General features: G+C 43.4%; 1 protein-coding gene across 3 annotated transcripts; it reads right to left on the reverse strand.

The window, feature by feature from the left end:
- Positions 1 to 1,935: 1,935 nt before the first annotated feature.
- LAYN (layilin) lies at positions 1,936 to 23,338 on the reverse strand. 3 transcript variants are annotated; one of them, XR_008791283.1, is made up of 8 exons: positions 23,115 to 23,338; positions 18,624 to 18,921; positions 12,190 to 12,347; positions 10,694 to 10,726; positions 9,791 to 9,874; positions 6,961 to 7,063; positions 3,463 to 3,900; positions 1,936 to 3,031 (listed from the first exon to the last, which is right to left on the reverse strand). XR_008791283.1 is itself a non-coding variant. In XM_056107615.1 (7 exons), exons 1-7 carry the CDS (start codon positions 23,197 to 23,199, stop codon positions 3,537 to 3,539), a joined length of 1,119 nt encoding a protein of 372 aa, XP_055963590.1. In that variant the 5' UTR covers positions 23,200 to 23,338; the 3' UTR covers positions 3,250 to 3,536. The 3 variants fall into 3 exon arrangements, 2 of the variants coding, with proteins under 2 accessions (XP_055963590.1, XP_055963589.1); XM_056107615.1 differs by lacking the exon at positions 1,936 to 3,031 and having other exon boundaries at positions 3,250 to 3,900; positions 9,791 to 9,868; XM_056107614.1 differs by lacking the exon at positions 1,936 to 3,031 and having other exon boundaries at positions 3,250 to 3,900.
- Positions 23,339 to 24,728: the final 1,390 nt, after the last annotated feature.

Below are 24,728 nucleotides of genomic sequence, written 5' to 3' on the forward strand. Positions count from 1 at the left end.
TCCTTTTGAATGTTGATGCTAGTGTCAGATCTTTTGCCTTATTTTTCGGTCATTTGCCAGCAATCTCTGACATTCTTTAGGTTGTAGAAGCAGCACCCCATTCTTGGCTTCAGCTTCTAGAATGTTCTGCTGCTTTCTAATTTCCTTATTTTATAGGACACCAGTCATATTGGATTAGAGAATAATCTAGAATAATCTAGAATAATCCAGAATATCCTAAATCATGTTGACCGATTGTATCTGCAATGACCCTATCTCCAAATACAATTGTTACATTTTGAAGGGCCAGGGGCTAGGACTTCAGCAAACGAAATGGAGAGAAATAATTCAACAAATGTCAATGTTTTGCGTGTAATTTGTGATTTGATTAAAGAAACACTTAATTTGAAAGTTAATTAATTTGAAAAGACAGTTAATTTGAAAGACAAAGAAACTGAGGCTTAAATAATTTAGTTGTTCAAGATTGTACAGCAACAAGATTTAGAATTTAGACACTGGGATTCCAGAATCCAGGATTTTAATTACTTTGCTGTACTGTCCTAGAAGTTATATTCTCCTGAAGCTTTTACTTTCACTTCCTTTATAGTCATAGGAAAGTAATTGTTCGAAATGAATGAACTTTTGAAATTTCATCATTGAAACTTTAATAGATGAAATTTCTATTGTATCACAACACTGCCACCTGGTGGTAAAAATAAGTAAAGCCATTTCCGACTTTCAGCAAAAGTTGTATTGCATGAAATTCTAACTGGCCTTCTCCCTAAATGCTCTAATACAGTCAAGCGACTATGAATTATGCTGATACTAATTTAAACCAACCTCAGGAACATAATAACATAAACTTTTATCTCTTGAAGGGATCTAAATTGTGCTGATTAAAACATATAAATCTTGTACTTCTGTGATTTTATATATATACATATATATTTAATAACTTTATATACTCAAACGTTCTACCTGGTCTTCTTTAATCTTGGAAAACTATTTTCCTATGATGTCCTTGCTCTGATTACTTATTCTAGACTCTATTTCTTTCAGACTCAGAATTTAAAAATACAAGCATTGGTCACAGATCACAAATCACAAATCATCCTGTTAATCGTCGATTGCTTCGAGCAGGCCCCAGTAACGTCTCCTTCATCCTAGCCCTGAGATTATATTCAAGGCTCTTTAGGAGAATGAGACCCATCATTGTTACTGGTATTTGGCATTTTGGGTACGACACGGGGAGTTTGCCAGACTCTGCCGTGTGGGCAGGCTACATTCGGTAGCCTGCTAGTTTGTCCAAAGTAGGAATGAGATAATAAGATGTCATAATAGAATGTCAGCAATTATTAATTATTAAAGCATTGGTCAGCAATTATTAATCACTTGCTGCTCTTTGAAATTAAAAAGAAGAGGGCTTGGCTTTGCTGCTTTCCCACCTCTGGGCATGCAGTTCCCTCAATCTTCATGTGGTCCCTCTACTGGGTATTCCACACCATTACTCTATGTCTTCTGATGATAAGTAATGTGAGCATAACAATCGATTTGCTCGAGCGGGCCCAGTAACGCCTCCATTGGAGACTTTGTTGTTACTGTGTTTGGCATATCGAATACGTCACGGGGAGCTTGCCAGGCTCTGCTGTGTGGGCGAGATACTCTCGGTAGCTTGCCGGGCTCTCCGAGAGGGGCGGAGGAATCGAACTCGGGTCGGCCTTGTTGGCTGCATGCAAGGCAAACGCCCTACCGCTGTGCTATTGAAATAAAATATTTAGAGCTGAGAGACATCATAGAGTTTAGTCTTTTTATCTTTGGCTTGTGTTTTCACAGCCAAAGTGTATCTTAGACGAGGGCACGACTATGTTAGAAGAGGGCATGACTTTTGAGTACTGGTGGTTGAATCAGAAAGTATATATATCGTGCCTCCTTGTAGCCTACAAGGATATGGCCAAGATATCCTCATTTCAAGGTGCAGGGACATAATTAGAGTAAGTTATTCATACAGTATCCAACTTGACTTTACTTATTACTATGCTTCTTTTTCTTTGGACTACAGGAGTGATTTTTAAACTCAGACAACTCAGTTACCTCCTTCATCCCGGTAGAGTAGGAAAAACAGGCTCTACAAACTTTTAAGTTGAAAGATTTAGGGTGCTTTATAGTTTGAAAGATGAATTGTTCATCGATTTAACAAATACTGTTTGTATACTCCATGCTGATTTCTGCCTTGAGTATAGGAGGTACAATGTCTATAGGCAGATAGAATCCCAGCCCTGAGGTGTTTGGTAGCTGAGTAAGGGCACCGAGGAGAGGAAAGGGACATAGAGAGGATCAAGGGACAGATCAGAGAGACAGGTAGTTTGAAGCAAAATGGGAAGCTGAACATTTCAGAACAGCAGTTCAGTCCTTCAGACAGTGTGGTCACTATTTTTGCTTGAAACGTGGTAACTGAAAATATACTTCCCTAAAGTCTGCCTAAGTAATGTTTTGTTCTCCACACTGTTGTCTGCCCAAAAAAGGCAGGTAATTGGGCAGTAATGGTACTCCTTACTGCTCTGACCCAGAAGTTAGAAACTACTCAGAAATAAGATACCCAAGGAATAGTTAAATGATCCCGATTATTAAGCTGTTAGAGAGAGGTTGCTGGTGATTAATGGTGCTCAGATCATCAGTGTCTAAATAACTGGTTTTAGGCCAAGAAACTTTTCTCTGGATTTCTGTCCAAAAATATTTGAAATAGATACCTAAAACAAAATTACCAGCATATTATAATTCTGATCATATTATTATCAGTAAAATAGTATTATTTTATTGCTGCGATAAATAGCTTAAACAGAATCAAACATGCAATACCAGGGCTGAGAACACAGGCCTACGAGCCCCAACTGCAATTTCATTTTTAGTTTCTAAAGTATTTCCAAGTTGGATATTTCCAAGTTTGGATGTCAAGAGAAAGAAAAAAGGGTCCCCCGAGGCCACAGGCGGAGGAAGGGCTGTAGACACAGACTGACTAACATTCTGCTTCCTGCTTTTTATTTGATTTGATTCTCTGCAGAAACAAAAAAAAAAAAATAAGATACAAGAATTGCTGATGTGCAGGTCAGCCTGAGGCTGCTATTTGTGGACTTTGAAAGAGTCTGTGTTTTCTCTCTCTTGATGATTATGTGTGGGACCTACACAAAGCAAGAAAAACAGAACCCTGAGATGAAACCCATCTCACAGCTCCCCCCTTCCATCCCCTCCCCCCACCCCCCAACCTGAGCACTGTCAGTGGAAGTGCAGTCCCTGGAAAGTCAGATATCACCAGAAATCTGACATCTGTTTTTCACTCTGGGCACTGCACTTTCTCATAAGGTCATGTTGGATATGTCTGGGATAAGGGAGATAGTCCAAACTTGGGGATCTAATACGGGAGAACAAGGATCATGCTTACCCCTGGAGTCCGATCCCGGTAGTTCCATACACTCTCTGAGTGTTTACCTTATGAAAAATAGGAGAATTTTGATTCTCTTTTCTTTTCCTTTCTTATCAGTCCAAGCTTCCTTCTGTGTGCCCTAATAACCATATATTTCATTTTCCACCCACCCAGACTCCCTGCTCCTCCCTATTCGTTCCGGGGAGAACTCATAAATGTCATTGGTCACAAAGCCACTCTCCGTGCTTGCCAGAGTCACGAATCCACTCTCAGATGGGTTCACAGCCATGTTGTCATAGTCACAAGACATGTCGTCAGGTGTGGCTTCTCCTGAACACACTCGGAAGGAAATGTTCTTCAGGTCTGGCCGGGTCTCAGCTAAGTCCGCTTCACTCTGTTTTCGTATGACACTGTAAACCTCTAGGTCGGGGCTGTTCTCGGAGTGAGGGGACGGCCAGATGGCGTGTGGCTCCTTTGTGGTGGGGCCTGACTCCTCCCTTCTCCTAGGAGGAAAGAAAACCAGGGCTGAATATTTTAGACAAGGGGACCCAAAAACCCCCAGTGCTTCCTGAGTGGGCAGGAGGAAATTGTTTGGGGAGCCACTCATTGCTCTTCTCTCTGGACGCACGTACAGCCAGGGATTGGGTGTGGGAGGGAGAAAACAGGAGAGTGCCACTGTGTTTAAAGGGATGAGCAGTCATTCCTGCTAGTGGGTATCCCAGGGTCCCACAGCCCCTACAAGATTCATGTATTGAACTTGATGAGGAAGAAGAATACATTTTAAAAAAACATATCTCAGTGAAGTTTCTCCCACTGTTTAGCTAAGAATATAGACAGTAAACCAAGTAGGAAAAAAGCATCATTGGCTCTATCAACAAAAATCATGGATATTTACATATTTCATTACAGTTATTACAGATGCCTTAAGATATCTTCTAAACACTCTCTACTCAGGGCGGGAGTTAGCTCATAAGGCAGAACACATGCTTGCGTGTACAAGGCCTCAATCCCTGGCAGTGCATGGTACCCCAAACACTGCTAGATGTGGCCCCTGAGTCACCATGGGGTGCAAGTGGCACTGCATTATCTGACCAGAGCACAGAGTGTCAGACTCTCACAACTGGACCAAGTATCACGGAGAGTGGCCTTGGGCACCCAAGTACCACTGAGGAAGCCCCTCTAAAAATTTAGCTCTGGGACCAGAGATATAGTACAGGGGGTAAGGTACTTGTCTTGCATGCTGCCAACCCTGGTTCTATCCCTGGTACTGCATGTGGTTCCCCAAGCACCCCAGGAGAGATCCCTGAGCAAAAAGCCAGGAGTAAGCCCTGAGCAGCACCAACTTTGACCCCAGCCCAATTTTGATTACAAAATTATGATAACTATACCTAACACTGGAGCAGTAGCACAGCAGGTAGGGTGTTTGCCTTACATGCGGCCGACCTGGGTTCGATTCCTCCATCCCTCTCGGTGAATCCGGCAAGCTACCAAGAGTATCTCGCCACATGGCAGAGCCTGGCAAGCTACCCGTGGCGTATTCGATATGCCAAAAACAGTTACAACAGGTCTCACAGTGGAGACATTACTGGTGCCTGCTCAAGCAAATCAACGAACAACAGGAGGACAGTGCCACAGTGCTACATACCTAACACTAAATAAAGAAGTACATGTGTTACTGAGTTAAATAATCACTTTTGGAAATATTTCACAAATATATAGCAACATAGTTGCTTTTCTTGTAATCTATTGTATTTTATTTTATGCATTTAAAAATAGCATACTGAGAAGGGGTCCATGGACTTCATTAGTCTACCATAGAGATCTGTGGCTCCAAAAAAGATTTTAAAAAAAGAAATCTCTGTGATAGATAGACTTCTCTTCAAACAACTCCCAGATCTGTGAGGTGTTACATAAAGGAAGCAAGGGAAACCAAGAACCAACTGTAGGCTGAAAAAGCTGTATGTAGTATTTTGAACATAATTCAAAATTTAAATTTAAAGGAAATAAGTAAAATGATCACAATAATCGAATGCCTCTCCAATTGGTCATCAAAGAGAATTGAACTTAGTTAAGGGGAATTTACCTGTTGTAAAAGGGGAACACCCAACCTTTTTAAGTATACCATGATGAGACTAAAGAGGTAACTGAAAAAAGTTTCAGGTATCTTAGAAATAGTGGGATATCATAGGAAAAGATGACACATTGCTGTTCACTGCAATGAATGGATGAAACTGGAGGGTATTCTTGAAGCAAAATAAGTCAGAAGGAGAAATATAAGCACTGGATGATCTCACTCACTATGATATATAAAGAGACAAAGAAGGCATTTGCCTTGCATGTGGCTGAACCAGGTTCAATTCACCGGCATCTCATATGGCCCTCTGAGCACCACCAGGAGTAATTCCTGAGTGCAGAGCCAGGAGTAAGCCCTGAGCATTGCCAGGTGTGACCTCCTCCACCAAAAGAAAAGCACCCCCCCCCAAAAAAAAAGAGAGACAAGGGAAAATAGATAGTATCAAACAATTGGCAAATTCTTGCCCTTGGATTATAAAACTCAGATTACCAAGTAGTGGGAAGTGTGTGTGGGAACGAAGAGGTGGATTAGAAGTGACACAGGGATAATGGTGGAGGGTACTGAGCACTTCGCGGTGATGGGATACAGCCACTTTGTACATTAATATATAATTAACAACACTATTATAACCACATTACCTAGACTATAATGAAAATAATTATTTCTAAATGTTGGCATGCAGTTTATAAACAGGCATTCTCTGTGACTTGGTATAGCTATTTAATATTTAGAGAACTAGTATATTCAATTGAAAGTAAAATCAATTTATAAGGATCTGCTTATTTCATTTGAAGTAAGCTTTAGAGGCTTACTAGAATGCTTTAGAATAGTAAGGAGGCCCTTTACCTTTACCTTTATCACTAGACTTAATTCACTCAACAATTTTTGGGATGGCATGCATACATTCCCAAGAACACGTGGCTGAGTAATGGAGGAGAATATCACTGAGATCTACCACTTATGTGGTTAAAAATCATCCCCCCCCCCCGACCCCACACCGACAAACAAAAAAACAGACTAGAAAATGTATGATCACTATCTTGATTATAACCAAGCACATTGCTTCACAGTCACGGTCCTCCTGTTGTTCATCGATTTGCTCGAGCGGGCCCAGTAACATCTCCATCGTGAAACTTGTTGTTACTGTGTTTGGCATATTGAATACATCACAGGTAGCTTGCCAGGCTCTGCCGTGCGGGCGAGATACTCTCAGTAGCTTGCCGGGCTCTCCGAGAGGGAGGGAGGAATCGAACTCGGGTTGGCCATGTTGGCTGTGTGCAAGGCAAACACCCTACCGCTGTGCTATCGCTCCAGCCCAAGCACATTGCTTAATACTTCAGAAATCCTCACTAGCACAAAATTTACTCTCAAATCTGCAGTGGCTGTTCTTGCCTAGCTACTGTTGTTTTTCATGAAACAAACATGGTCGCATTTAAATCTCAAAGAGTTTAGAAGATATAAAGATGTACAGGACCAAGATTGTACTTGCCTCCTTCTACAGATCCACATCCAACATACAAATGTGGTGACCACAAGCAGGAGGAAAAGCGGGATGCTGGGAATCAGGATGTAGGCAAGATTTAAGGCAACATCTGAAAGGAGGAATGCACATTATCTGCATTAATGATGTTTTTATGTACTTCGAACAGGCACAAAAAACCATAGTTACCAGCGTATATTCCAAAGAGCACTTTCCTAGCATGAATTTAAAGTTCCTTTTAGCAAAATCCCCTAGTTTTAATAAATGAGGATCTTCTACCAGTCTTGTTATCCAGAATTATAGAAAAGTTTAACTTTTGAAGTCTCTTGTAATATATCAGAAGGTAAATTTTGTGAACTACTTTTCTCCCCAGAGGAAAGAGTTTCTTTCCTTGTCTTTCCTCTCGTAACAACATAGGGGATACTTGAGGAGTGCTGATGTGTTTGACTGTAACGACAGGAAACTAAAATGGTGTGGGGAAAAGGGAAGGAATAAGAAGCAAGTCAGAACTCTCAGTGTTTTATAACCAGGAAAGGGAAAGTCACACAAAACATATGAATCAGCCTGTAGAATCTTTCCAGGGCCTTTGACTAAGACTAATTGGCTCCAGTTGTGTCCCTGAACCACATGACTGTGACTAGCACTTAAAGTTCTTCCTCCTGAACTTCCTGTCCATTAGGTCTTAGAACTAGAGACTCTCCCCTTAAAGGCTTTGGGAATTAAGAATTAAGAACTGACTCCCCTTTTTACTCCCAGTCATCCAGATACTTTCCCTTTTTTTTTTTTTTTTTTTGCTTTTTGGGTCACACCTAGTGATGCACAGGAGTTAATCCTGGTTCATACACTCAGGAATTACTCCTGGCGGTGCTCAAGGGACCATATGGGATGCTGGGAATCGAACCTAGGTCGGCTGCTTGCAAGGTAAACGCCCTACCCGCTGTGCTATTGCTCCAGCCCCCACCTCTTTTTTTTTTTTAAAAAAAAGACTGCAAACTTCACAACCAGAAAACACTAGAACATAAAAGAAACAAATAAAAATCCAAACCAAAATTAAACTCTAAGTGCTGCTGTCATAATAATGAACAATAAAATGCCACCTACTTTTGTACTTTTATCAAAGCACTTTGTACTTTTTTCAAAGCCTTTTCATACATTGTATTTACTATGCAGTAAAGGATTTGACTGGCTCTTGTCCCAGGTTCCTGGGAGGGAGAGCAGAAATACTTGGGGTTTCCCATGATATAGTAGTGATTTTGTTTTCCAGGGGCCATTCAGGTCTTATCAGAGTCCTATCACAGTCTATGTTGAGGAGAAATATCTGAGGATGGATGGGCTGGTAGTACTAGTGGGGAAGCAGCGAGGCCTAGGGATTGAATTCAGCTCTGTGGCCCATGAGCAAATCAAACATACCTGTTTGGTGCATGGTCTGTGTTTGGTGTTTGGTCTATGTTTGGTGTACAGACATTCAATAAAATCTGTACACCAAAGCTCGGTGGTGGGTGAAGTTAACGTGTGGAAGGATGATGATTTCATAAAGAAAGGACTCAAAAGCTAAGCTCCCCATTTGAGAACTAACCCCCACAGACCTTACCCTATGGATTTCTTCATTTGGCTTCTCTTTGTATCCTTTATTTTTTTCTTTTTTGCTTTTTATTTTTATATTTATTTATTTATTTTTTAATAGTGAGACATCATCAGGTACAGTTGCAGACTTACACATTTTTGTGCTTGGGTTTCAATTATCTTTCTATCCTTTATAGTAAAATGTAGTCATAACTATAATGTTTTTCTGAATTGGGAGTTGTAGTGAATTATCAAATCTGAGGGGATTGTGAATTTTCCCTGGATTTCGGGCAGTTGATCAGAAGTGTGGGGACCCTGGGATCTCTTAAACTTGTTGATGTTCTAAATAAAATTGGGCATCTTGTTGGGAGTTGAACCCTTAACTTGGTGGCTAATGTCAGAATTAGATTATAGTTTTGCATTATACTGTATTTTATGGGCACAGTAATACTTTTAAGTTTGCAATAAAAAGACTGTTACTTCCATTATGCAAACGATTAAACTCAAGTTCAGAAAAATTAAGTGTTTTTTTTTAAAGTTTCCCAGTAACAAAACTTGCTCTTGAATATTCCATTTGCAATCTAAAATGTTCTTCCCATTTTCTTTTATCTTCTCTTGTTTGTCTCACAATGCTATTAATCATGGATATTATAGATCATGACTGGAACTCTATGGTTTTATATTTCTTCATATCAATCTCTCAGAGCCCTCCTTTGCCTACTCCCCACGTCATGACTTCTTGATGGTTCTTAAGGTTCTGTCTTCATCCATATTTTTCACCTCTTGTCTAGCTTAACTTCCCCAGTTGTCTTAGGCTAGCATTATCTTCATATCTCATTGATGAAAGTTGATATTTAATGTAATTTTGCATAACCACTAAAGCTCCAGTTACAGCTTTCAAGTAGCTGTGGCGAAAGAACAGAGCAGGAAATGTAACCCTGGATAACTTGGGATGCAGTTTTTCCAGGAGAGTTCATTACAAATATTTCTTTTCTTTTTTTATTTTTTGCGAGAATCTTCTAGTCAGAGCTCATGAAGCCTGGGGGCCACTTCTGGTGATGCTAGGCCATTTGGGCTCATGGTTCACCTCTAGGACCTAAGAAGGCAATGTTGCTTGGGCTTAGCAATGTCAGGGATTACTCAGTGGTGCTGGAGGCACCTTCAGGCTTGCACCTGGAAATGCTTGGGGGACCATGTAGTATTGGGGATTCAAACCTAGGTCGGCTGTATGTAAAGTATAAACTTAAACCCCTGTACTAGCTCGCCAGTTTGTTACCTTTATTTTCTTTAAATGTTTCTTTGTCCTCTTCTTTCTGTGTGTCTTCTGAAAATGTAGGTGTTGCTGGCTCTATTCCTGCACCTGGAAAGAAATAGTGCATTTGAGGAGGTGATAAGGGCATGTAACCCCAATACTCTTGGGTCGTAACAGTTTCAAAGTGGGAGGCCCCAAAACAGTTCCAATGCCATTTATTTATGAACATGGGAAAGTAAAAGGGATGGATTTGTTGGCCTAGAGTTTTCAGTGTCTTCATCTCCTTGGTAATATCCTTGTTGCTAAGAATCAGGCACTGGAACAACCAATAGGCATCAAGGCACATAAAGTATTGAGGTACCAAAGGAAAAGCTTTGGCTCATTTCTAGAAACAACAGTTATTAGTTTGGCCCACTTCTTGTCTCATTAGATTGAATTATTCCTTTCATATAGTCAGTTATGTAATATAACAAACTAAGAAGTTTGGAACTATTTTTTTTTGAGAGAGAGAGAGAGCGAGAGAGAGAAAGAGAGAGAGAGAGAGGGAGAGAGAGAGAGAGAGGGGGAGAGAGAGAACCTACTTTCCATAGCCAGAAGTGATTTATACCTCTTCAATGGTCAGGGATAATATCTGTGGTCTTTATTTTGGGGGTTTTATCTTTGGGCCACACCCAGCAGTGCTCATGGTTTACTCCTGGCTCTGCACTCAGGGTTCATTCCTGGTGAGGCTTGAGGGACCATATGGGGTGCAAAGGATCAAACCCAGTTGGTTGCATGCAAGACAAACACCCTGCATATTTTACTACCACTCCTGCCCCCCCAGTCGGTGGTCTTTCTGTTTCATAATAAAGAATATTTGCTTCTGAACCTACAAAGAAAAGCTAAGAAATAATCCAAAGTAACCTAAACTTCAAATGGAAAGCTTACCCACAGGCCTTGTGGAAGGAGCTGTTGGTTTTTCTGAGAAAGAAACAAAAATAAAGATAGTGATCAAATTTCTACGCCATCTGAATGAAACCTGCCTAAGCATCTATCATTTATTTGCCCCTACAAAACTTTATCATCCCACCGAGATAAAAACTTGACAAATCAGCACTGGTAGCTTATCATGTAATCTACAGACCGTATTCAAATTTTGCTATTTGTCATAAGTAGTCACCATCATCATCATCATTATCATCAGTGTCACTGTCATTAGCTAGGATCCTCTGTTGCACTTAGTTCTTATGAAAGAAGGTGATGTTTAGCCTGAACCTGAGGGTGAGAGTTATCACTAGAAAAGAGGGGTATTGCAAGCCCTGGAAAGAGCAATGAAAAAGTCTTGGGGTATTTCATAGAGTGCAAAGGAGAGAAAAGTAGGAGGCATGAGACTGTCTGGAGAGACCAGGATCTGATTATTTCCATTGTTTTGTGGCATGCCGAGGTGTGGGAACTCGTCCGGAGGATGAGTAGCCAGTTAAAAAGCAATATGCTTATTTTTTCCATGTGCCCACCTCCATTTCCCAGATCTATACTCTATCCTTCTTTGTGTTTTGGGCTGATCTTTAAGGGAATAATTAACAGAAGTGGTGGAAAGCCATTTGTCCTAAGTGCCTTGCTTTATCTCTCTGAAGAGGCCATCCGCTAAAGAACCCAGCACTGGTTTTTGCAGTTCCCTTACTGAAGACACTGTGTTTGATGGGGAGGGCCAGAACTCTGGAGAGAAGAAAGAATTATTCAGAGGGGCAAAGACAGAAAATTGAAAAAAAGCAATCAGCAGCAAAAAATTGTAGCAAAAGCATAGTCAACTTCAAACAAGATTTGAAAGTGCGAGGATTATTTGATCCCCAAATAGAACTAACAAAGCAATGCAAGTTGAAGTTGCAAGGTATCAATATAATCTAGCCTGGGGACTTAAAGCCTGCCCATATGAGTGATCACTGGTCTGCCCAGTGCCAGTGAAATTGGTGTTCTTTAGCATCTACCTCCTCTGGTCATTGTTCTGATTTCTTAAAAGCCCTAATAAACAACTTCAAATGGTTATTAGAAGACTTGAGAGTATGATGAGACGCTTCCTCTCACGCTTCTTCTTATTCTAAGCTCCTACAGTTAACTTCACATGTGGAAAGTATAAGGATTCTGTGGCTGCCCTCTGAGAGGACATTTTTTCCTGGTCTCATAATTCTTACTTAATTGCAACTAAGTTAGATCCTTTGTTTTCTTCATCCACCTCATTTAGCATCTGTTGTCCTTTTCTCTTCCTAGAATAACTCCTCATTAAAGAAGTATCTGCATTTCCTTTTACAAGAAATCTCCATGTTTATCATTGCTGGCATTCACAACAAATTTTCTCAGAGACCACATTAAACATTCTTGGAACTAGCAGCTGCTTATGAGAGAGGAGGTGGAGAATTCAACTACATAATTGGGAGGGAATTCATTACCATCGGAGTATTTGCAAATGAAATTGTTCTTCATGTTGCAGTGGTCGTCATTCCACTGGAACATGTAGGGGCCCCCGATGCCAGCGGGTGCCGATGGCTGATGGTACATGACCACACAGACTTCGCTGCCACAGGAAGGCTCATCCACATACCAGTTCCTGTAGAAAAAGGGTTAAAATGGAAGCAATAGAAGGATACCCCATGACATGGAAGTCTTTCCTTTCCTTTCAAGTTCTACTGAACCATAAACTTACAATGTTATTTAAGTATGAGAGGGAGAGAGAGAGAAAGAGAGAGAGAGAATGAATTGAAGTCCTGTCAATAAGTAGTACCACACACGTTCTAATATGGACATCATAGTCAATCATTTGACATGGCCTCTTTGCATGGAGGAATTTATTACCATGTGATAATGTCTGTAAAGTATTTATGAAGAAAAAGCAGCTATTAGTGAGAGTCTGTCTCTCTTTCAGTCAGTTGCCCTGATATAATATATAGCTATATATCTTATCTCCTCTAGAGTGGTTTGCCTCTCCCATCTCTCTGCACTTTTCAGTGGCTATACTGCCTTCCTATACTAGCCTCGGGAAGCAGGTGGAAAATTCATCATCAAAATAATCAGACTTCAGAGGATTTCAAAACAGATGAGGGATGAGGTTAGAAGTCATTTTCAGTTATTTCCACTTCATCAGATTGATGTGTCTCTCTTCAGCCTCTGCTGCCTGATTTCTTATTTTGTCTCCCTGGTTCTTTTTTTTCTTTTTCTTTTTGGGTCACACCCGGCGATGCTCAGGGGTTACTCCTGGCTCATGCACTCAGGAATTGCTCCTGGCGGTGCTCAGGGGACCATATAGGGTGCTGGGAATCGAACCTGTGTTGGTCATGTTGGCTGCGTGCAAGGCAAACGCCCTACCCGCTGTGCTATTACTCCAGCCCTCCCTGGTTCTTAAATGGGGTAATCTCAGCTCCACTATCCAGTGGCACTTGGAATTCAGTGCAGGATATGTGTGTCCTGGCTTCAATGGCAGAAAGTCTACAGCCGTGAGCATTTATTTCAGGTGTTGTCTCAGGATGGGGCTTCATAGTCTACTAGGCTACCCATCTGAACTGTTTCCTTCCTGGGCCCAGATTGTGCCTTGATGCCCAGATGTTTAAGCTGTTCTATGTTCTATATAGTTCTGTTCTATGTAACTCTGTTCTCCTTAGACATGGCCTAGAGGTCTTCTGGTAGCAACCCAGCAAGGCTTTGCTTGAGGCCTGGTTGCTATTTTCAAGTGGAAATTTTTATGCTGCATTCCCTGAGTTGAATAACTGACAGTAACTGAACTTGGTTACTGTGCCAGAGTAACTGGAATTTGTCTCTCATTAGTTGCCTAAAGACCATTTTTCTTTCCCCCTTTTCTCTTTCTTTTGTTTTGGGGCCATATCAGGCAGTGCTCAGGGCTTACTTCTGGCTCTGTACTCAGGGGTCTCTCTTGGCAGTGCTTAGGGTACCATATGGAGTTCTGGGGATCGAACCTGGATCAGCCATATGCAAGGCAAATGAGTAATATTACTATTAGTAATAATACTAATAGTACAAGTACTATTACTCCAACTCATGAAGACTTGTTGGTATACCTCCTACCCTGCCTTGCCTTGTCCTACTCCTCACTTATGGCTTTATGATGCTTCGTTTCAACAGTGGAATGAATGGATTATTAGGCCTGGCACCTTGTTTCTGGTCCTGAGCCAGCTTGCCATGAAGGGATTCACTGATAGAAGGAGAGGCCAGATTTCCAGAAGGAAGGAGCCTTCATCACCACAGCAATACACATGGTAATAGTTTACCCTGTTTGTCATTGGGACCTGTGGCTCTTCAAATAACCATTTACTGAGAAAGAAGAGTACCCAAACATTCTAAGTACCGGTGGATATAGGATATAAACTTATATCCCACAGACCTAATGTCATCAGGACTCGTTAAAATGAGAGCATTTTATTTATTTTTATTTATTTATTTATTTATTTATTTTTGCTTTTTGGGTCACATCAGGTGTTTCACAGGGGCTACTCCTGTTTCTGCACTCAGGAATTACTTCTTGCGCTGCTCAGGGGACCATATGAGATGCTGGGAAGCGAACGCAATTGGCCACATGCAAGGCAAACACCCTCCCCACTGTGCTATTGCTCCAGCCCCAAGAATGAGAGCATTTTAAATATAATTCTGACCCACAACCAGTTCCTGGTGGACTCCATTCCATGATTATTATCTAGTTCTCAAGGATATGAAATGAAAAGACATGATATGATATGAAATGAAAAGTAGTTGGTATAATCCCACTTTGATTCCTTTTAGGATTAAGAGCTATAATGATGGAGAAGATCAAATAATAAGTCTCTGAAACTGCATTTTTCCTATCTGCTCTGAGACACTGAATAAATATCTTTGTCAGGGGAAAATGTCAAAAGTAGCAGCAACTTGAACGCTTGAGGTATGCAAACACGATTTCCCTCACAGTACATCTATTTAATGCATTTAATTAAATTTAGTTTTGGCTCCTGTAAAACCCAGGGGGGTTATAAAAGTACCAGAGGAGAACAAACTCAACCAAGAAGCCACAATTACAGCTGCTTTGCCAGATGTGGCATCTTTGCTAGAGCAGGTTAACATGTCCTCAGGGACCCAGTGTGTAGATGTGATGATAATTTTCTTTTTCACATGCATCAGGAAGGGAATAATAAATGGTTAACATTCATTTGGAATGAATAAAAGTATGTATTTGTTTTTGCCTAAAGGTAATATGAATTCCCCTACCTTCTGTTATAATATGATGTGAAGAGAGTTGGATGGCTCAGACATCTTGCAGGAAAACTGTGCAATATACCATCTATAGTGCTATCATGACGTGGACTGAATCAAACAGGCAGAAATTGACTAGTGAGTGAATTTCGGAATTTAGACTCAGTTCATATCCTCCCGTACATTGAAGAGGTTGAAGATAAACATTAAAAGATTCAGAAACTTCTACTTTGTAATAATGGTTTAGATGTGTCATGATCTAAAGAATGCCAGAACATTTTTGACAAATTAAAGAACATGACAATTGCATCTTGCAATAATTTGAAGTGTCTTCCAATAAATTCAAGAGGGAAGCATAATGCTTAGTAGGTCTCTCTCTCTCTCTTTTTTCTTTTTGGGTCACACCCAGCAATGCACAGGGCTTACTCCTGGCTCATGCACTCAGAAATTACTCCTGGCAGTGCTTGGAGGACCATACGGGATGCTGGGAATCTAACCCAGGTTGGCCGCGTGCAAGGCAAACACCCTACCCGCTGTGCTATCACTCCAGCCCCTAGTAGGTCTCTTTTGGTTCTAAATGCAGAGGATCTCAAACCTGGGGATACTTGTCTTTGAGTAAGAGTCAAAAGCAGAAAGGAACTCAAGTAGTTTAGGATGTGGTGTAAGCTGATTTGCTACTTGGCCATATTACCCAGAGACATTAATGTTGGAGGGATCAGTAGTGATAAAAATAATGTCCTATGGAATTTGTGACAATCCCTAATGAGAGAATCTCAATGCAGACTCTTAGGATTATGTGGTTAAGGCCATGTCTCCTGCAGCTGAGAAAGAATCATCTTTTGCAAAACAACCTCTTGCTTGCTATGAGGCAAGGGGCACAGAGACCATGCAATCCTACTTGCCAATTATGTTTGAGGTACTATTAGACCATTTACTAATGGAACGAAGAGTACCCAAACATTCCAAATACTGGTGAATACAGGATACAAGCTTACATCCCACTGACTTAATGTCATCAGGAGGACTCGTTGGAATTTGTCATATGGAATTCGTGACAATCCCTAATGAGAGACAGACCTCACTAGAGCTTGGCATGCCTGGAAGCAATCAATTATAAGATGGAAGAGGTATATCTAGGACTAAAGTGTACCATACAAGCCATTTGAACAGATGATCTCATGACATGTAACACTGTCATACCAGAGGCTCCCCTCTCAGCTTACACTATAGCTTCATAAGGGAATCCTTATGATAGATCAGCCTAAGTTTCATTTGTGGATAGGTCAGTCAACTACGGAACTACAGCTCCATATGGATAAAAACAGCCATGCTCACAGATGTCCTTGAAAGCTCAAGGGGTAAAGGAACATCCTTTCAATGGCCAAAGCTCAGTTTGTACAAACAGTACATATAGTTAACTACTTGCGCAGAATGGCTATCCAAAGGCTATCCAAAGGCTTTTGCAGTATGTGATCTACCAACACAGGATACCATATAACATCTCATCAGAACAAAGAACTACTTTATCACATAGTAAGTGCAGAATAAGCACCTGGCCAAGGAATTTGCTAGTCATACCACATACTATACCATTCTGTAGCTGCCATCCTGATAGGAGGTCGGAATAGCATTTTGGGAACACTTTGAGGTAATCCTCTCTGTTGACGGGACATCATTCTCTAAGAGCCAATGAACTTAGTGACTTTTATATCAGCATCTGAACCTAAGTGTGAGAGTACATGGTTCTGAGAGCCAAGGGATAACCCACTTGTGATGACTAGTAATGGACTATTTTTAGAATGAGTGAGTCTTACATATCTACAGTTCTGAGCTTTATGGGTTTAGAAGTTTTTGGCTCCCAGAGGAGAATAACCAGGGCAAGGGTCTGATTGAACCATGAACTATGGCTGCTACTTGGGCATTTTGGAATCTATCTAAGAGTCAAGAAGAGAAACCATTAGGGTTGGAGCAGTAGTACAGTGGTAGGGCACTTGCCTTGCATGTAGTGGATCAAGGTTTGATCTCTAGCACCCCGTATGGTCCCCCAAACCCTGTCAAGAGTGATCCTGAACACAGAGAACAGGAGTAAGCCCTGAACATCACTGAGTGATGTGATTCCAAATACCCAAAACAAAACAAAAGAGACAAAACAGAAAGCCACTGAAGGAAATTGCCCCTAATAAAGAGGAGGTAGATCTGTTTTTATACATTATTAAAGGTGCCAAGATTATCTACTTGGGTACTCTTGTTTTCTGCCTACCCAATTTAGATGCTAAACGAAAAACTGCAATCACTACAGCTTGAGAACTACAAGTGGACTCGGGATGAAGGTCTAGGTCATGCCACAAGGTAAGCCATTTAGGCCCCTTGAGCAGAAGGTGAGGGAGTCTAAACTGAGCATCATTCAGTATCAGTAATGGCACTGGGACCAGCTGCAGTGGTGGGACATATAGTTCATCCTACTATTTTCCTTTAAGAAATTCCTCCAGGAAGAGAGTTCCATGAGAATCCTTCAGAAGCTATTGATCCTAGAATGCAGGTAAAGATGCAGATTTCATGAACATAATGGATGGACCTTCATAGATGCTCATCTGCTATCTTAAATATAACAGGTAAATATATATATATAGAGATCTTACTTATATACATATATATGTGTGTATATATACATATATATGTTTTGGATCACACCTGACAATATTTAGGGGTATTCAATGGCTCCGTACTCAGGAATTACTCTTGGTGGTGCTTGCGGGAGGGGGGGGGTTCATAAGGTTGCCAGGGATAGAATCCACATCAGATAGGTGCAAGGCAAGTGTCTTACCCACTATATTATCTCTCCAGCCCCACATACTATATATGTTAATCTTTTTGCTTATTTATTTGTTTTATTTTAGGCCATACCCTGAAATGCTCAGGGATTACTCCTGGCGGGGCTTGGGGTATCATATGTGGCACTAGGAATAGAACATAGGTTGGGAAAATGTAATGCAAACACCTGCTAAACTGCTAAACTATCTCTCCAGTCTCTATTTCTTAATGTTTTGTTGGCTACACTTTTAGTGTTTCGTTGGCATAAACATTTCATTGTAAAAATATATCAACTATGGTAAATTTGTTATAACTCTTATAACTATTTTTTGTCTTAGGTGTGACTTCTAATTTTGATATTTTTGAGTTTTGTTCACGTTATTGTATTTGTTAAGAAAGTTGATAGTAAGGCCATGGTGCCAAGGTGGGGTATGATGGGTGATTCTGGTTTTAGGAAGGTATAAATTCTTGGCTATCCATAGAATTAGATCTTAGCTTTGATTTCTTGCCTATCATCACAATTCCCTGTAGTCAGGAGCCCAAACAGAGACCTTCAACCTCTCCCTAAAGTTCTTGACCCCGAAGGCCAGATAGCCAAATCCACTGCTATTGAAGCAGTACTTCTGGGTTTCATCCACCCAGACATAACTCACTGGATATGAGATGAACTCAGACCCAAGGCTGGGTCCCCACCTTTGCCACACTTCTAGTATTCTAGTGTCTGCTGTACACCAGGGGTCTGCATAGCTCTGTCTTCTTTTCCCACTAACCTGGAAATGTGGATTCAACTTGCTTACTTTTGGAGTTTAGTCACATGAGTTCACCACTGTGGTGAACTTACCTGAATGCTGATGTGCTGCCATCAGTCCAAGCATAAAGATCCTGGCAAGCTGTGCTATTGTTTTGTTTCCCCTCATGTCTTCTGAGCCCAATCCAGAAATCACCATCAGATGCCAGGAGGTTTTCAATGAACTTTTCTATCAATCGCTGTTCATCTTCAGACTCCATGCTGACTAGCTGGCCCCCATCCCTCCTGCAGGCAGCTCTGGCTTCCTCAAAGTTCATTCTTCTAGAAGCATCATGGAAGTAGACGACTTTATAACAAGGCCTCTGGGTCCCTCCCCGGCACACCGGCTGCCCTAGGAAGAAAAGAAAATAGCCTGTTATCAGTGTCCCCCAAAGTATCAGAGCTGAGATGCCTAGTGCCATCTAAGTAAAGCCTTCCCAGGCAAGAATTTCGATTACACCTCAATGGATGATTAGAATGTCAGGGTTTTTAGAGCAAACATGTTCTTCTTCCATCATAGGGATGCAGTGATTGTGACTCTGGTGTCATGTAAGAATTTCATGCTCATTTGTTTTCTTACAGATCGTTGAAAAGCAGACATTTTTGTTTTTATTTTTTAATGTGTGCTGGGGATTGAACTAAGGTATTGAGGAAGGACTTTTTTTAAATTTATTTTTATTTTTTAATTTTTTTTATTAGTGAAGCACCATGAGGTACAGTTGTAGATTTACAAATCTTTGTGCTTGGGTTTCGGTCATACAATGATCAAATACCCATCCCTCCACCAGTGCCCATTTTCCACCACCATGGATAATATCCCCCCCACCCCCCCTCCCACCCTGCCTCTGTGGCAGGGCATTCCCCTTTGTTCTCTCTCTCCTTTTGGGTGTTGTGGTCTGCAAAAGAGGCATTGAGTGGCAAACATGTTCAGTCCATAGTCTACTTTCAACATGTATTTCCCCTCCTGGGAGGATCCTCCCAACACCCTTCATTTGGTGCTCCCTTCTCTATCTGAACTTCCCTTTCCCCTAGAATGCCCGGCTGGCCTCTAAGCTATGGAGTAATCCTCCTGGTGCTGATATCAGCTATTCTTGGGTATTAATCTCATATTTTGTTGCTTTATATCCCCCAGATGAATGCAATCTTTCTATGTCTATCCCTCTCTTTCTGACTCATTTCGCTTAGCATGATACTTTTGAGGAAGGACTTTAACTCTAAACCACATCATTTCCCCATTTTTTAAAAAATGCAAGTAGATGGAGATTTATGGCTTCACTTAGAGGCATACAATTACTATTTTCATGCAGTCAGGGAGTCTCTGGAGATTGTATGGTTGGTTTAAAATGAGATATCTGCTTGGGGGTCCCTTCATGTAAGATAGGTAGTCTGATGTTGGGCAGTTTTCTCTACCTTGGGACCCTCTGTCTAGGTTGCAAGACTGAGAATTTGCTCAGTTTATGGTGAAATGTAGCAAGGACATCAGATCCATTGGGGTTTCTGTTACTGATCTTGTTTAAAGACAACAGCTATGGCTTACTGAACTCTTACTGTGTGTCATGAACTATACTAAGGACTTTTACGTTTACATACATATATTACATTATTGAAACCTCATCATAATTCCCGGATGTAGATATTGTGCACACCCCATTTTACAGATGAGAAAACAAAGCCTCAGGGAAATGGAGTAATATGGTGGTCACGTTGCTATCAGCAGAATTATCTATGTCTGCTAACGTGAACATACTTCCCACTCCCCTCTTATCTGCAGACTCAGGTTGCACTGAGGCAGTAATGACATGTTATCTGAAGAGACTGAATATAAATATCATAAATGACATCCATCTGGCTGTAGACCATCTCAGACAAATGGATGGGCTTCCATTTCACCAGTACATCCATCCTTCCTTCCTTCCTTCCTTCCTTCCTTCCTTCCTTCCTTCCTTCCTTCTTCCTTCCTCCCTCCCTCTCTCCCACCCTCCCTCCCTCTTTCTTTCTTTCTTTCTTTCTTTCTTTCTTTCTTTCTTTCTTTCCTCCTTTCTTTCTTTCTTTCTTTCCTTCTTCCCTTCTTCCTTTCTTTTTTTCTTTTTTTTTCTTTTCTGCCACACCTGGCTATACTCTGGGATCACTCCTGGAGGGCTTAGAGGGCCTCATATGGTACTGGAGATTGAACCCAGTTGACTGGGTACAAAGCAAGTGTTCTAACCACTGTGCTATCTCTCCAGTCAGCCTTTGTATCTTGATTCAGATCTATGAAATGAAAACCAAATTTTAACAAGGGGAATCCCTTGTAAGGAAAAAGTCCAACCATGCATGAGCTGTAGGTGTGAGTTAGTGCCACATAGGGTGGTTTTGGGTTGAAGATCTCTTCCCAAGTCTCATGGAAATTCTTATTTTGCCACTGTTCAGGGAGCCAGATAGACTTCGTTACGTTCTAACTGTCCAGCATGCAGAGCACAAGGCCACAGACAACAGCTTTTTTGGTGCTAAAAGGAAACAGCACAACAGATAATCCAGAACACACTTGTGGTCTTTTATTTTCAATTACTCTTTAACTGCTTGGTTTTTGTTTTAAAAAACAAAAACAAAAACAAAAAACACCTTGTCAAGTAACAAAATATGAGATTAATACCCAAGAATAGCTGAGATAGCATCAGGAGGATTACTCCATAGCTTAGAGGCCAGCCGGGCATTCTAGGGGAAAGGGCAGCTCAGATAGAGAAGGGAGCACCAAATAAAGGGTGTTGGGAGGATCCTCCCAGGAGGGGAGATGCATGTTGAAAGTAGACTATGGACTGAACATGTTTGCCACTCAATGCCTCTTTTGCAGACCACAACACCCAAAAGGAGAGCGAGAACAAAAGGGAATGCCCTGCCACAGAGGCAGGGTGGGATAGGGGGGGTGGGGGTGGGAGGGATATTATCCATGGTGGTGGAAAGTGGGCACTGATGGAGGGATGGGTATTTGATCATTGTATAATCGAAACCCAAGCACAAAAAATTGTAAATCTACAACTGTACTACATGGTGTTTCACTAATAAAAAGAAAAAAAAAACTTTGACAAAAAGCAACAAGGTAAGAGAGTTTTGTATTTTCTTCTTTTCTTGGGGTCAGTCTTCTGCTACTAAACAGAGAAACTTTAATAGAATTGCCCATTGGCAAATTAGGGGGCCTCAAAAGCAGGACTTCTCTAAGGGGAGTGCTCCAGAGTGTGTGTGTGTGTGTGTGTGTGTGTGTGTGTGTGTTTGTGTGTGTGTGCTGGGTAGACAGGGGTTCAGGGATACTCCCCTGGGGGGTAGAGCCTGGTGAGGAAAACAAATGAGCCTAGAACTTCCAGCCTGGACCCCAGTATAAGACAGACTGGAGTTGAATTTCCTGGCATTCCCATTTTCCACCGTTGGATTATCCAGGGAAACTCTAACACCTTCCACCGTTTCCTGTATGGTCTGCCTGGCCTGGAGACCCGGGTAAGTGGGTGAGTGCCAGCGAGCCAGAGCTGGAAACAGGCCTGGGCCATCTGGTTCTCCGGCCTCCAGGAAGTCTTTCTCTTCTCATTGGCAGGAAAGGGAAGGGTGGGAGGGCTTTCTGCTCCCCAAGAGCAAGGACTGAGCCCTAGCAGCCTTACCCGTTAGTTACCATCCCCCCCTCCTCCGCTGCTGTCGCTCGCACCCCACTCCTATCCCGAAACCAACTGTGCTGACAGTCAGCTGGGCCGGCAGTAAAACTCCGCGGGGCTTTGCATTGCCCGGTGTCTCCCTCTGTTTTTGTCCGCTCCCGCCAAGTGGAGCGGAGAGAGAGGGGCGCGACAGTGCTCCCCCTTCTCGCCCTCCCCCCCGACCCCTCCCACACGCCCGACATGCAGCACAGATGCAAAACGAGCGAAAACAGAGCACTGTACCTCCTCCGAGGTCCAAGTCCGAGGCTGCAGTGACAGTGGCGGAGGAAGGAAACGGAGAGTCATCCCCGAGCGAGTCAGGCGGGGCTGGTCCCGCTGACCCCCTGCTTTCCCGACCTCTAGGGCTCTCCCTGCGCCGCTGGATCCCGCCACCCTCCCGGCTCCCCCAGGAAAGGACCCGGAGTACCGGGCGAGGTCCCGTCGGCACAACCGACTCACATTCCCCCAGTACCCGGGCGCGAGGCCCTCCCCGGGCCGTGCGTGGGCAGGACAGGGGAGCCGGTGATCCAGCACCGAGTGTGGGTGCCGCACTGGCCAACGGGGACGCCCGCTGGGGCAGCCGTCCGGGATGCGCTTGGAGCCCCCCCGTCACCCCGAATCCCGTGCCCCGGGCTGGGGAAGGAGCTCGCTCGGATCCTGCCAGGATCCAAAGGGAACCGGCGTTGGTCTGCACCGCGGGGCGATTGCTCCCCTCGGAGCAGAGGGCGGGCGTCGAAGAGCGGAGTTCCTTCCTTCGCGGGACGGGCGCCACCCCACCCACCCCGGAGCCCTGCAGGCCGTCAGCAGCAGTTGGGGTGCAGGGGAGGGGGGGTCAGCACCGAGGCAGTTCGGGGCCCAGCTCCCGGCTCCCGCCCCGCTGTGCACTCACCGCTCAGCAGGCGTCCGCTCACGGCCCGGGACCCCGCCAGGAGCGCCGCCAGCAGCCAGGCTCGCAGCGCGGCTCCCCGCAGCATGGCTCGGCTCGGGGGGCACGAGGCGGCGGCGGAGCGGGCGAACCCCGGAGCGTCGTGCACCACCGCCACGGCGGCGGCCGCAGCATCTCCCAAGCTCGACGGAGCCGGCACCCGCAGGAGGCGGGCCGGGCGCGGAGCCAAGCCGTCGCCCCTCCGCCCCCACCCCCTGGGACGTCACTGCGGAGAGGGCAGCCCAGCCGGCTAGCCCGTCCCCCCCCCCATCCACTCCCCCCGCCCCCTGCGGGTCTCCACCCGCGAACTGGGGGCTGGACGCCCGGCCTGCGCCAGGGGAGGGAGGAGAGGAGAGAGCCAGCTCTCCGCCTGGCTTCCTAGCTCCGCTGGGCCGTCCATCGTCCATCCCGTGTTTGCCTCGGGGCACTGGGCCCAGGAAAATCCCTGCCTGACTTTTCTGAAGCCTGGTGACAGCACCCGTGGCCCAAACCAGGACATCTCTCCCGCACGCTTCAGAGGCATAGGCAGATCCGCCCAGCCCTGGGCTCTGCGGTGTGGACCAAAGGTACCGACCGAGAACTCTCGGGTCAGGACAGTTACCCCTGGGAAAGGCGTGGTAGGTTCAGATGCTCAGGTAGGCAGTGTGGACGTGGAAGACAGCGAGCATAGCCTGCAAGAGCAGGTGGCTTAAGTTGGCAGAGAGCACTGTAGCAACGCAGAAGACATCATGCAGAGTGGGCCAGAAGGTGGCCTTGGAAGAGGACCCCTCTAAGAAAAGAATGGCCCGGTTCCCTCTGGAAAAGCTTTCCTCCCTAACCCAGCTCTGTCCCTAGACTCTTCCAGCAGTCGTGTTTTACCTTTGAGTTTTGTAGCGAAACAAGATGTTTTTAAATATACGCTAGTAATTAAATTAGCCTCCCACCTAAATACTAAGGCACCCGGTGGCAGAGTTGGTTCTGAGTTCCTTGGCTTTCCCCCATACCATGCTGCTCTGTGAAACACAGAAGAAGCCCCCATCGTGGCCACAGACGTCTGTTTTCATCCTCAGTTTGAGTCACTGCAATTCTAGACAAACAGGCTGAATACAGTCTTGGGGGTGGGGGGCAGGGAGGGATTTCAGCATCCACAGATAATAGGCAGCTTTGTTAGTGCAGGGAGAGTATGGCGGGATAGTCATAGCCATGGGGTCTTTTTGTGGTGCAATTACACTGGAACTCTGGTGGAGGGTGACTATTTCTGGTAACTATTAAGACACATACAGAGGTGTGAAGCGAAGCACTTGAACTTACATGATGTTATAAACCAATGATGAAAAAATATTTTAAAGAACATCTCACACCCAAAATACAGTTTTTCCAGAAAGTCTTGGTCATCAAAACAACAGAGACAACTGTTGTGGTTTAAAAAAAAAAAAAGCATTTTAGTTGGCTTCTTGTGCTCTGCTTAGGGTGCCCAGGGACCAATCATGTCTAAACTCGACAGACTGGGTCTGGCTGTTCAATGTTAGTGTCCAAGAATGGGGAGCACTTTGGGAGTGCAGTACCAGGGACCACCAAGCTAACATTGCAGTGCTTGTG

This window comes from Sorex fumeus, unplaced genomic scaffold, assembly GCF_029834395.1.
Source record: "Sorex fumeus unplaced genomic scaffold, SorFum_2.1 ptg000169l, whole genome shotgun sequence".
NCBI lineage: Eukaryota > Metazoa > Chordata > Mammalia > Eulipotyphla > Soricidae > Sorex > Sorex fumeus.